The sequence below is a fragment of the Triticum dicoccoides genome, chromosome 2A, assembly GCF_002162155.2.
Source record: "Triticum dicoccoides isolate Atlit2015 ecotype Zavitan chromosome 2A, WEW_v2.0, whole genome shotgun sequence".
Taxonomy (NCBI): Eukaryota; Viridiplantae; Streptophyta; class Magnoliopsida; order Poales; family Poaceae; genus Triticum; species Triticum dicoccoides.
Window position 1 is genome coordinate 781,307,373 of NC_041382.1, and position 14,187 is coordinate 781,321,559.

Consider the following 14,187-nt stretch of genomic DNA (forward strand, 5'->3'; position numbering starts at 1 on the left):
TCGCCTGGGGACCCAGCGTCTAATGCTGCCGCAACGCGGGGCCCGCTGGCTGATTCTGCTCTGGCGGTTGATCTGACGCACAGCCAGGACGAGGAGCGGCGACAGAAGCGCCAATCTACCTCGGATCAGGAGCCCCACCAACCTGGATCTTCTGTGGACAACGCTGAAGCCACTGGATCTCCTGTGCCACAATCAATAGCAGCCGCTTCTATGGCTCCCTCACCTCCTCGTCGACACACCGGGTCTCGGTCAGGTATTGTCAAGGAAAAACAATACAGTGATGGTACAATAAAGTATAATCCGACTAAGCGTGCTTTTCTTGCCACTACTGGTGAACCTAATAATTTGCATGATGCACTTGCTAACAAAGATCGGAAGGAAGCCATGGATAATGAATATAGTGCACTCATGAAAAAATCAGACCTGACATCTAGTACCACCGCAACGTGGTGCTAACATAATTGATTGTAAGTGGGTATACAAGATCAAAAGGAAATCTGATGGTAGATTGTAAGTGGGTATACAAGATCAAAAGGAAATCTGATGGTAGTATAGACAGGTACAAAGCAAGGTTGGTTGCAAAAGGTTTTAAGCAAAGGTTTGTAATTGATTATGATGATACCTTTAGTCCTGTGATTAAAGCAACTACCATTCGTCTTGTTTTGTCCATGGCTATTTCCAGAGAATGGAGCTTACGACAGCTAGATGTTCAGAACGCGTTTCTTCATGGTGTTCTTGAGGAAGAAGTGTTCATGCGGCAACCAGCAGGTTATGAAAACTATAGCACACCACATTACGTATGTAAGTTGGATAAAGCATTATATGGACTCAAGCAGGCTCCAAGAGCATGGTATTCTAGGTTGAGCATGCAGTTACAACATCTTGGGTTCACACCATCCAAAGCAGATACATCCTTGTTCTTTTATAGCAAAGGCAATATCACTGTTTTTGTGCTTGTTTACGTTGATGATATAATTGTTGCTGGTTCAAGTCAAGAGGCCACAACTTGTTTGCTTAAGGATTTAAAACTTGAATTTGCTCTCAAGGATCTCGGTGACTTTCACTATTTTCTTGGCATAGAAATAAAACAAGTCAGAGATGGCATACTTCTCTCACAAGAGAAATATACAGCTGATGTTCTAAAGAGGGTGGGATTGGGGAATTGCAAACCAGTCAGCACACCAATTTCCACCTCAGAAAAACTTACAGTTGATAGTGGAGAAGCTCTTGGTCTAGAAGATGCAACAAATTATAGAAGTGTTGTTGGTGCTTTGCAATATATAACACTTACACGTCCTGACATTTCTTACTCAGTGAACAAGGTATGTCAATATTTGCATGCTCCTAGAACTACTCATTGGACAGCAGTTAAAAGAATCCTAAGGTATCTCCAGTATTCTCAAGGGCTTGGACTTCAGATTGTCAAGTCCTCTTCCTTGCTTGTTACTGCATATTCTGATGCAGACTGGGCAGGGTGTGCTGATGATAGAAGATCTACTGGTGGTTTTGCTGTGTTTCTGGGATCTAACCTTGTGTCATGGAGTGCAAGGAAGCAAGCTACTGTTTCAAGGTCGAGTATAGAGGCTGAATATAAGTCATTGGCAAATGCTACAACTGAAGTAATGTGGATACAAACATTACTCTATGAGCTTGGAATCAAAGCTCCAAAGGATGCACGGTTATGGTGTGACATTATTGGTTCAACTTATCTTTCAGCAAATCCTGTCTTCCATGCACGAACAAAACACATTGAGGTGGATTTTCATTTTGTCAGAGAGAGGGTAGCTCGAAAGCTACTTGAGATCCGGTTCATTTCTACAGGGGATCAACTTGCGAATGGGTTTACTAAGCCCTTGACCGAGAGAAGATTGGATGAGTTCAAATACAATCTCAACCTTAGCAAGGCTTGAGGTTTAGATTGAGGGGGAGTGTTAGAATTATTGTATAGGGATAGGAGAGGTTGTTTAAACTTGTATCTCAATTCTATCTCTTCTTCTCTCTTATCCCATGTAACGACCTTCTGGTCGATCTCCTCCTCATCCTGATCGATCTCTCTCGATCTCCTCTCTGTAACTTGTGAACCAAGGCTTTGCCTCAATATATACAATGCGGCTCGAAACAAAGGGTTCTACGCTTTCCAAACTATTTCACACTCCAAGGGGATGGTGGCACTGAATTCTTTTCTCAGAGACTGGATCTGATAGGCCGATTTGTGTGCCTCGTGCAAGAGCAGATCGAGGGCCTCTTCATGATTATCCACGAGGTAGGGCAAACTCACCGATTTGATTTCTTTGATCTTGTGGAGGGACGTGTGCTCGACCAGCTGAGGTGATATTGATCTCCCATCGCTGGCGGCATGATGGCGCTTTAGATAACCCTTCTTTCCGGTCATTGTCGCCAGATCCCGGGACGTGATCTCGCTCCTCAGCAAATTGGTCTCCCATCTCAGGATCTCACGGTGACGACGGAGAGCGTCTACCAAGTCTTCATTCTCCGACGGGATCGACCCCTTGTCCATCTACACCTTTTTGTCCCCGCCGCCGCCTAGGGTTAAGTTCTTCTTTTTTTGGAATAACCTACTCCTATCCTAGCAGGTTTCAACCAAGATGATAGCACCTCGCCTCTAGGCGGTGCAAGCAGAGGACGGCGAGCGAGCAGGACTAATTCCCAGTACTTACTGGCGATGATGACGGCCACGATGAACGGCGGCCACCACGAGTCCACGACGAAGCAAAGCTCGCTCTATCGACTTGGTTCCTGCCCCAAGCTGGATCGATTGACCTTCGATTGATTAGCACCGTAGCCTGCGATATGCAGGTACAAAGCTTGCCTCAAATATAACCGATTGATTCTAGCCGGAACACACAATGCACGCACATAAATCGCCGGTGGATTGATAGCCACAGGCTCGAGCCTTCTCTTTTCGTTTTTTATATATCATCGACGTACTAGTCCTACTCGGACACACACATGCATATATGTAACCTTTTTTTTTATGTAATGCATATATGTAACCTACGTACACGTACACGCATATATAGAAGTTCTAAGCCGTGTTTAACTCTAACACGGACAGTATATTATATAAGTAATGTTCCCCGCAAAAAAAGGGACAGTATATATAAGTATCCCAACTCCCAGCCCGGCCACTTGTTTGAAACCCTAAGCTAGCGGCGGCGCCGGCCGCTCTCGTCGCTTGGTAGGGAGATGGAGATGGAGATGGAGAGGGAGCTGATAAACGATATCATGTCCCTGGAGAGGGAGCGCCAAGACTTGCTGGAGTCGCTTACTCCCAGGATTTCTCGCTGGGAGGACACAACGACCTCTACTACAACAACAATGTCGAGGGTCGCTGGAATCAACGCCGAGAACCCATCGCCCGTTCAGAAGAAGATGGACTCACTGCAGGTTAGAGACGACGACAAAGGACTTGAAAACTACTTCGATTTCATCCTCCAAGACACGGAGGACTTGGGCCACCGGATGCTATCCATGTCACAGTTTCTCTCCAACTCCCATGCCTCCGTCTCCTCGTACAATGCAGAAGAGCTGGTTAGCACAGCGTCCAGATTAGTTAAAATATCGAAGGATCTCTTCCACAAGCCAGCCGAGGAGGCGGTCGAGAAGGATGATGATGAGAAGGAGATGATGCTATCCAACGAATTCTTGCGTCTCTCCCACAATGTCAGGGAGAGACCCTACCTTTACAAGAATGAGCTGGCGATGATGTTCACGGAGGAGGATGAGGAGGAGTATGAGAGGGAGAAGGAGGCGGAGAGGGAGGCAGCGAGAGAGAGGGAGGAGAAGAGGAGGCAGTGGAAGCAGAAGAAGAAGCAGCCGATGGTGGTGGCGCAAGCCCCTGACCAGCAGGAAACAAAATCCCCAATGGAGCGTCTCAAAGAGGGTATGGATACCGAGCTGCGACTTTTCGCGGGCCACCGTGGATACTGGCAAGATACAAACACCAGCAAGACCGGACAGTGCGGCCGGTTCCAAGATAAAAGTAAGTAAAACATGCATGCCTGCTGCTTAGGTTACTCAACTTTATATGTCTAGCTAGTCTGTTTGCTCTATATATCTATACATGTCTAAAGGAATTTCAGCAGATCACCAACTTCCTCCCTCATTTTTCTTTATGTAAGAGAATAGCTCAATTTAGTCATCATATTATTAGATTTCTGACGACAGCTCAAACTTGGCTTTGTTGCTGCAGCCACTTTGAGTCCTATGCAGTTTACACACTACACACCCGGTATCACCCTGCCCCCTGCTGCTGTCACTGGGACAACCGTGCAGATCTACTCCTTAAAAATTACTCGACTGCACAATGACCTCAAGTGGCCACTCTATGTCTACGGCGAGGTCGCTGCCCGGGACACCGTGGACCGCAACCGCAACCTTCTCTTCTGTCGGTCAAAGTTTTATGGCCAAGTACTCGCTGAAAATGTATGCACTGTTTTACATTTAGTTTTCTCTTTAGTTTATCTTTTTCTAAAGTGTTTTTTCCTTCTTCAGCAAAACATTCCATTCAAGTAAAATGGTGATATAATGCTTGCAGGACTCTTCCCTATGCTTGACTGGCCCTTCTCGTGCAATTGTAGCCGAGGATCCTGTTGACTTTGAAGTCAAACTAAGAATTATTGAGGGCGATGATGAGATCAAAGACAGAGTATTGATGAGTCTTAGCAAGCGTTACGACGGTTCAGAACAACCTTTATGCTTCCATGGCTCCATGTGTAGTGCAGAGTTGAGCCTTGGGCGACTTGCTGCAACAGTCCAGGCAACTATCGTGGGGGTTCATATTGGTAAAGGGGGGTGGCCTTTTGAATGCGGAGGCCGAGTTACTTGCACCTCGTATTCTGCAGAGCTTGATGATCACTCATGTGATGAAGTTGTTTTGCTTGACTCCGCTGAAAAAATTCCTGAAGATGGTTTAGATGGGTATATTTCTCTTTCAAGGAGCGTTGTGTCAGTACAATTGCAAGGACGGTTGAAAGTTAGCATACAAGGCATACGAGCATACGGGGAATCTGATCCTCCAGTCAATGTTGACTTCCATCCCCAGGATTGCAACATAAGTATGGGTAGTTGTTTCGTCTGTGGCACTAAGGTGGACATCACGGTTGCTTGGTCCCGGATTGTCCGGGACAAGATGGATTTACTAATTGAGGGTTATTCTACCCAGGCGTAGTGTGCTGTCTTGCCCATCTAATCTATTGGCTAGTGGTATGTTATTTGTATGTCGGCCAGCTATGCAAGTAGGATGATGTCCCAACTATTTGTGTATTTCTCTCTATTGTGTTATCTGATCGGACTATAACTTATTGTACTATGCTATTTGTGTATCGACTTTATATTGTATTATCTGATCTGACTATATATTATTGTACTATTATATGTTACTATACTTTTGGTTGCTTGGTACGTCTAGTGCATTTAATTTCCCACCTGCTGCCATTGATGGGTTGTTTGTGGACATTGCATAAGTCAGGCCTGTGAGCTACCAGATCATCATAAGGTGGTAACTGCAGGGTGCAAGTCTACTCCAAGGAAGAAAATTAATTTATATAGTATCCAGTGTCAGGTCCTCCAGGGATGTTAGATGGCTCGAGTTCTTGTCACAGAACACAATTGAACCAAATATGTAACCAAGGACAGTCATTCTGTAGTTCAAGCAACTCATAGATACTCCCTCTGTAAACAAATATGAGATGTTTTATAGATCACCAACGTAGTGAGCTAAAACCACCGAATTGGGCAATTTTACCGAGGGGGACTGGTAAACGTGGTTACCACGGTTACCGAGAATATTTCGAACGATTTTATACTTGAATATTAAATTCAAAAAGTGAATGAAGGAACATCCGAACCAGAGACCTCTCAAAACATGAACTAGGTTGCTACCAACACGTCAGAACCAACTCTCATGATATTAATTAGATCCTACGTACTTTACCATAAATCAAGCATTTAAATTCAAAAAATTCAAAAAATGGTATTTTTTTCTTGGTATGGGGATTTACCGAGGGGCACGGAAATATGCGGTAACCATGGGAAATCTTGAAATTTCGACCGGTAACCAAAACCTTGGCTAAAACGTCTTACATTTGTTTACAGAGGTAATACCTTTTTTTCTGGCAACTTGAAATTTATTAAACTCAAAGCCAAGTCACTAACTTCAATGTGTTTGCACTCTGATAATTGATACCAGCTTTTTACAGGGCAAGTAGAAGAAGACTACCTTGGTCGGAAACAACTAGACATCCTAAGCCTGTGTATGAGCTAGCTTATTGTTCTCCCTTTTGATTTTGAAGATTCGGATAATACCGAACAAACTAATGCAGATTGGATCTGATTGTTCCATGCCACGGGTGCTTTTCGTGCTGCTGCCTTGGCAGGAGCTTGACAGTCAGTTAAGAAGGCATCTTCTCCAGTTTGATCGGCCAATACCTGGGGCTTGGGCTTTCCGCCTGCAATGCAGTTTCTGCAACTGAAGTCGCTTGAATCTGTTTGTGCTCGCTGGAGTTCCAATGTATTAGTGCTAGGGTTCGTGCCTTACTTCTTATAGATCTAAAACACAGGAAGCAGATGAAGCCGCTCTCAATGCAGCTTGATTCTTCTCCTGTAAATATTGAAGTATTATTTTCAGGATCAAACACAATCTTCCATGCTGAATTGACAAAGTGATGCCTTATTCGCTGCTTCTGGATTCCTGACGCCCAAGTTCCTTCTCTTCTTTGACTTGCAAATCTCTTCGCAGGCCTTATATAGAGTTTAGTTGGAGAGTCTCGTCCACCAAACATCCCTGACCGCTCCAGTCGATTTTTGCTAATAATTTCTTGGAGAAAAGTATATCGTACATATAATAAACAGGCAGAGATGTCCTCTCCTCTGGGCAGAGTATATTAGCTGCGACGAGGTCTTCAACTTTTACGCTTCTGCTGCTTGTTTTTCTTGTTAGATGACTCAGTGCGGTCCTTAGGCTTGGAGGACTCTGGAGCCTTGCTCTTCCTTCCCCTTGTCACCTCTGGATCTGCCGCGAATGGCCTCCTCGCAAGTCCTATGGATGTTGCCGATGTCAAAGAGCTCGCCAACTGTCTTGGGGTTCTTGTGGGCAATCTTGTGGATGCGATCATTGTTAAACACATAATATGTTGTGCACCCGGCGCACTAGGTTGTTAGGATAGATAGATAGAGATAGGTGGTTTCTTTCCTTTCTCTCCAAGTTCTATCTCTTCTATCCCTTCCTTGAATATCTCCGTATCACATGTAATCTTAACAATGTATGCGCTATGGTTGGGAGGTGCGCCCCACTCTTTATAACACGAACCCGTCGGCCTCAACAGGCTAAGACGTTTCCAGCTATCGCACATGGTAGTCAGAGCCATCCTTTTCCCATCTAAGCTCCATATGAACTCCATCTAGCCCTAGCCATGTCTTCCTCCTCCGGCGCCTCCCAAACCAGCCTCAATGGCCAGGTTACCGAGAAGCTGACGCGCACAAACTATGTGCTATGGCGCACGCAAGTTATTCCCCAGCTGCGTGGCGCCGATGTCTTCGGCTATATCGATGGCACTCAGCCGGAGCCGGCGAAACTCCTCGTCACCACCAAGGACGGCACGGAGACTTCATCGCCCAACCCTCTCCACCCAATCTGGGTCGGGGAGGATCAGCAGGTCCTCGGATACCTGCTGAACAATCTGACGCGCGAGGTGCTGCTCACGGTGACCACGGGCACCACCACGGGCGCGCTCTGGACGACGCTCGCCGGCATGTTCTCCTCGCAATCTGCCAGCCGCATCAAAAACATCCGAACTTCCCTCATCAACGCGCAGAAGGGGAACCTCTCCGTCGCCTCCTACTTCGCCGCCATGCGCGGCTATGCCGACGAGCTGGCCGCCGCGGGCAAGGCGATCCCCGATGACGAGCTGGCCTCCTACATCATCCACGGGCTCGACGCCGACTATCAGCCTCTGGTCTCTGCCCTAGACGCTCGCGTCACCCAGGTATCACTTGATGAGCTCTTGGTATGCTATCCAACTTCGATCAGCGCATGGCTCACTTCCAAGGATCCGACGGCGGCAGCTTCAAATCTTCTACCAACGCGGCCACTCGCGGGCAAGGAGGCGGCTCCCGATCGCGTGGGCCATCGCACAACAAGGGCAGGTCTGGTGGCGGCAACCGTGGTGCCCCGCCACCTCCATCTGGTGGTCGCGGTCGCCGTGGACGCGGTGCTGGCGGCGGCGGCAGGAACCGCCCGGATGCTCCCCGGTGCCAGATCTGCGGCAAAGTCGGGCACACAGCCAAGGACTGCTGGTACCAGTATGAAGAGGACGACTACGACTCACAAGATGAAGAGAAAGTTGATGCAGCTGCTGACGGCTCCTATGGTATTGACACAAACTGGTACGTCGACAGCGGTGCAACAAACCACATCACCAACGAGCTCGAGAAAGTTACCATGAAGGAGAAGTACCGCGGCAAGGATCAAATCCACACTGCCAGCGGAGAAGGTATGAGTATAAGTCACTTTGATCACTCAATATTTCGTACCCCTAATCGGAACATTCATCTTCGCAAAATTTTGCATGTTCCTAGCGCCAACAAAAGTCTTCTTTCTGTCCATAGAATTGCCATTGACAATAATGTCTTTCTTGAATTTCACCCTTACTTCTTTTTGATCAAGGATCAGGCAACGAGGATAATTCTCTATCGCGGTAGATGTGTTGGTGGCCTCTACCCGTTGATTCCGGAGTTTAGAAGACACAATAAACAAGCTTGTGGTGCTATCAAGCTTTCCTCCACACGATGGCATGATCGTTTAGGACATGCCTCTTTTTCTTTAGTTGAAAGGTTGCTTAGGAAAAATAAGCTCGCATTTATTGGTGAGCGTCATAATGAAACAATTTGTGATTCATGCCAGAGAGCTAAAAGTCATCAGTTGCCTTACCCAATTTCTACAAGTGTTTCTACCAAACCACTACAGTTAATTTTTTTCTGATGTTTGGGGCCCTGCCCCCACCTCTGTTGGTCGACACGATTATTATGTTAGCTTCATTGATGACTTTAGCAAGTTTTCTTGGATCTATCTATTAAAGAAACGATCTGACGTGTTCCAAGTTTTCAAAAAATTTCAAGCTCTCGTTGAACGAAAATTTGACTGCAAGATCATTGCTGTCCAATCCGACTGGGGAGGGGAGTACAAAAAATTGACTGCAAGATCATTGCTGTCCAGACACTCGGAATATCACACCACGTCTCATGCCCTCATGCTCATCAGCAAAACGGGTCAGCCGAACGAAAGCATAGGCACATCGTTGAAGTTGGGCTTGCTCTTTTGGCAGGTGCCTCTATGCCCCTTCAATTTTGGGATGAAGCCTTCCTCACTGCGATGCATATCATAAACATGCTTCCGAGTCGTGTCATCAACCATGAAACTCCGGTAGAACGGCTTTTCCACACTAAACCAGACTACAAGTCTCTTCGTGTCTTTGGGTGTGAGTGTTGGCCCAACCTACGTCCCTACAATAATCGCAAGCTCATGTTCCGATCAAAACAGTGCGTCTTCATTGGCTATAGTGCTCAGCACAAAGGGGTCAAGTGCCTTGATGTCTCCACGGGCCGTGTGTACATATCCCGTGATGTAGTCTTTGATGAAACAAAGTTCCCTTTCGCTGATCTTCACCCTAATGCCGGTGCTTGTCTCTGTGAAGAAATCCTTCTCTTACCACCTCATCTCACTAGTTTTGATCAAGGGGGACAAAATGTTGATGATCATTTGCTGACTAACTCACCTAATGGCATGCATGAGCGCTGTGTTGATGAAACAGGAGAAAACTGTGAAGAAAATGACGCAAGTGGTGCAAAATTTGGGTTATATCCCATGTGTCCCGTTGCAGGAGACAGATCCGCCTCGGGATCGCCAGCGGCGCAGGCGACATGATCCTCCTCGGGATCGCCAGCGCAGGAGATCAGATCATCCTCGGGATCAGCCGCCGCAGAAGGGACAGGCGCAGGCACACGCGCCTCTGCGCTGGATTCACACCGCGACAATCCCGCGCCAGACACGCGGCCTCCTCCGACCGGCGTGCGCTACGGTGCCCAACCGGTCACGTACAAGCGGTGGGACGCGGCACGCGCCAGGGAGGGCGCGGACCCAGCGGGTCCCCCCACGATCGGTGGGCCGACTGGCGCTGCAGCAGGTGCGGACCCAGCGGGTCCTCTCACACGCTGTGGGCTGACCAGCACTGCAGCAGAGGCGCGGGCCTCGGGATCCTCTGTGCCCCGCCAGGACGTGGTGCTTTAGCAGTCTGCCACAGAAGATCTGGCCAGCTCTGCGCCTGCTGGAGCTGCTGCCGCGACAGGATCCGCCTCGGGATCAGTTGCCACTGCAGCTGGTGATCCTGTCTCTCCTGGATCCTCTGCGGCCATGGACTCTGCTGCTCCACCATTGCGACGCACACGGTTGCAACAAGGGATAACTCAACCGGTAAATTATAAACATATAACTAAATATGGTTTGGTCTGTTCTACAAGAGAACCAGATGAGCCAAAAACCCTTGATGCAACACTTTGTGATGATAAGTGGAAGAAGGCAATGCATGAAGAATACATGGCACTAAAGAAAAACAAAACATGGCACTTGGTTCCTCCACAACAAGGTACAAATTTAATTGATTGTAAGTGGGTTTTCAAAATTAAGAGGAGATCTGATGGAACCATTGATCGCTATAAGGCTAGGCTCGTTGCCAAAGGCTTCAAACAACGATATGGAATAGACTATGAGGATACATTTAGTCCTGTGATAAAAGCTGCAACTATTCGTCTTGTTTTGTCCATTGCTATTTCCAGAGGTTGGAGTCTCAGGCAGCTTGATGTTCAGAACGCGTTTCTTCATGGTGTTCTGGAAGAGGATGTGTACATGAAGCAACCTCCTGGGTTTGAAAGTAAGAATGCTCCCTCTTATGTGTGCAAGCTTGATAAAGCTCTATATGGATTAAAGCAAGCTCCAAGGGCATGATACTCCCGTCTCTGTCACAAGATGCAAAAACTTGGATTTGTTCCCTCTAAATCAGACACATCATTATTTATTTACAACAGATCCAATACATGCATATTTTTCCTCATCTATGTTGATGATATTATTGTGACCAGCTCCTCTGATGAAGCAATCAAAGGTCTCTTAAAAGACTTGAGTGCAGATTTTGCATTGAAGGATCTCGGAGATTTGCATTTCTTCCTTGGGATTGAGGTAAAGAAGCATCAGAATGGACTTCATCTCTCTCAAGCAAAGTATGCAACTGATCTAGTTAAAAAGACAGGATTGCAAGGCTGTAAACCATCACTTACTCCACTATCCAGCTCAGAAAAAATGTCTCTCACAGAAGGTAAACTTTTGAGTCAGGAAGATAGCACAAAATATAGAAGCCTTGTAGGAGCTCTTCAGTATCTAACTCTTACTAGGCCTGATCTATCCTTTGCTGTTAACAAAGTTTGCCAGTTCTTACATGCACCTACTGATGTTCACCTGACAGCTGCCAAGCGCATAGTCAGATATGTCAAAAATACTCTAAACATAGGCCTAAATTTCAGCAAGTCATCTTCTACACTTGTCAGTGCTTTTTCTGATTCTGACTGGGTAGGATGCTTAGATGACAAGCGTTCAACAGGTGGTTTTGCTGTCTTTTTGGACCTAATTTAATATCATGGTGTGCACGAAAACAGGCTACTGTATCCAGGTCAAGTACTGAGGCAGAGTATAAAGTATTAGCAAATGCTACAGCTGAAATCATATGGGTGCAGTCTATGTTGAAAGAGCTTGGGGTGAAAAGTAAGCAAGCTCCATGTCTATGGTGTGACAATCTTGGTGCCACCTATCTGTCTGCCAATCATGTGTTCCATGCAAGAACAAAACACATCGAGATAGATTTTCACTTTGTCAGAGAGAGAGTTGCTCAAAGGCAACTTGACATCAGGTTTGTGCATTCCAAGGATCAAATTGCAGATGGATTTATCAAGCCCTTGCCCACAAGGAGTTTTGAAGAGTTCAAACATAATCTCAACTTAATGAAGTTGTGATTAAGGGAGGGTGTTAAACACATAATATGTTGTGCACCCAGCGCACTAGGTTGTTAGGATAGATAGATAGAGATAGGTGGTTTCTTTCCTTTCTCTCCAAGTTCTATCTCTTCTATCCCTTCCTTGAATATCTCCCTATCACATGTAATCTTAACAATGTATGCGCTATGGTTGGGAGGTGCGCCCCACTCTTTATAACACGAACCCGTCGGCCTCAACAGGCTAAGACGTTTCCAGCTATCGCACAATCATTACACTGGATGCCCCTCGTGAATATCCTTATTAGCAGAAAACATAAGAGTATCCTCAACATTAACTCAATAGTACTGGAGTAAGCTTGTGTTAGGCTCTCTGACTGCTAGAACATAACGGCATGCTTTGGAACCTAGGAAATTGCCAATGCCATATGTTGCTTGTTTGAAGTTCAGTCCATTGTGATATTTTCGCTACTACTGTAGGATCAACTGCTTTATTACTTTATTTTACTACTCAGATTTGTACTTTATTGCTTGCTTGTTTGAATATTTCCGCACGTTTCATAGGAGTTCTCCGCACGTCCCCCGCATCGTCCCCAGGGCGGCTCGGGGGAACCCTAGGTACGCCGCCACCGCTCCCATCTACAACACGTCCCCCTCTCGCCGCCGCTGGATGAGTCCGCCGGGAGAAGCCCGCGCCGGAGGACGGTGGGGGCAGGGATCTTCGCGCGCTCGGCGGCCTAGGTTGCCGGCGTGAGCACGTGGTGGTGGGAGTCTCGTCCTCGGCGTCTCCGACCGACATGGCAGCTACCCGGCGCGGAGTCCTCGTCCTCTCGTAGGTGATGGGCTGCTGGCTACTCGTGGCTGCCTCGACGGGACGGCGTCCCGAGGTTTCAGATCTGGCCGTGGAGGGCTCGGCCGATCTGGCCCGTTAGTTTCGGCCGGCGGTGAGGTTGGTGGTCGTGCGTGGTGATGGCACAGCCGCCGCGCAAGAGGTGCTTGGGCCAGTGGGTTCGCATGCTGGCGGCGCTGGGGTTCCCCCATCCTCGTCCGGCAGCGTGAGGGTGCGGAGGTAGGGTTTCTCCGGGCGAAAGCCGACAGCGCGGTGTCTGCGGATGTCGCTCTCCTCCTTGGGGCCGTTGTGGAGTTCTCCAACCTCCTCCGCTCTCCGGTCACTTTCTTCGGGTGAAAGCCCAGGACCTGCGGTGCAGCACCAGACGATGGCGTGATACGTCGCTTCCCCTCCCGAGGGCGTCGTCTTGAAGATCATGATTCCCTGCGTGCTTTCCGAGAGCTGGACTTGCACGACATCGCGGCAGGTGGCCGGCGATGCGCCCAGAGGTGGAGCAGTGTTTCCTCCTCCGCATCGAAGACGAGGGATCTTGGCGGCGTGGCGCAGCGGAGACTCGGCGCCCGATGCGTGTAGATGGACTCGCGCAGGAGGAGATGGCTGTCTGGCGTCATGGTAGCGTCGATGGCAGAGTGGCCTGACAAGGTAGAAGCCTCAATATCTGCTCTGAAGACGGACCTGTGGAAGATGGCGGCGATGACACATATGAGTGCGTCAGACCGGTTTGTGCCCCAGACCTGGTATGTGGCTCGGCTAGGTGCTTCCGGCTTTTGATGATAGGTTTAGGTGAGTGCTCTGGGTATTTGGCCCAGTTAGCATCCCTTCATTATATGGATAGGAGTAGTGGCATATGTTGCCAAGATGGCGGATTCAGGCATATTGTTGTAATACTTTGTAAGGTCCTCAAGAATAATCAATAAAGTGGCCGCATGCATCTCCCAGATGCAGAGCCCGGGGTCATCCTCCTTTTCTAAAAAAAAGATTAGTACTGGTACTGTAAATCATATGCTGAAGTTGTTCCATTAACCAAAAGATGTGCTGTACTGCAACACCCAACAGCCAGTTCCGACACAAGCACCTCTGCTACCCTCTCGCTTCTGTCTCAATCTGCCCGGCCTTACAATTTGCATCCCAAATGTGATTAATCAAGGGTATAGTTAATTTTCTACTATGAGAAACAGGTACTATAGCTTAGAAAACTCAATTAGCCAACATTCACAGGCACATTTTGATCTAGTTTGGCCATGCGGGGTGACCGACATTTGTTAGCTTGGCAAAGCTCGT

At 47.7% G+C, this 14,187-nt stretch overlaps 1 protein-coding gene across 1 annotated transcript; it reads left to right on the top strand.

Moving 5' to 3' along the window:
- The first annotated feature begins 3,664 nt into the window (after positions 1–3,664).
- LOC119352510 lies at positions 3,665–5,353 on the top strand. The gene is made up of 3 exons (XM_037619122.1): positions 3,665–4,003; positions 4,214–4,446; positions 4,559–5,353. The coding sequence occupies exons 1-3, from the start codon at positions 3,724–3,726 to the stop codon at positions 5,189–5,191; spliced, it is 1,146 nt and encodes a 381-aa protein (XP_037475019.1). The 5' UTR covers positions 3,665–3,723; the 3' UTR covers positions 5,192–5,353.
- The last annotated feature ends 8,834 nt before the right edge of the window (positions 5,354–14,187 follow it).

Coding starts and splice junctions, on each gene's coding strand:
- LOC119352510 (XM_037619122.1), top strand. CDS start 3,724: ATGATGTTCACGGAGGAGGATGAGGAGGAGTATGAGAGGGAGAAGGAG. Junction 4,004..4,213: donor CGGCCGGTTCCAAGATAAAA/GTAAGTAAAACA, acceptor TTGTTGCTGCAG/CCACTTTGAGTCCTATGCAG. Junction 4,447..4,558: donor GCCAAGTACTCGCTGAAAAT/GTATGCACTGTT, acceptor TAATGCTTGCAG/GACTCTTCCCTATGCTTGAC.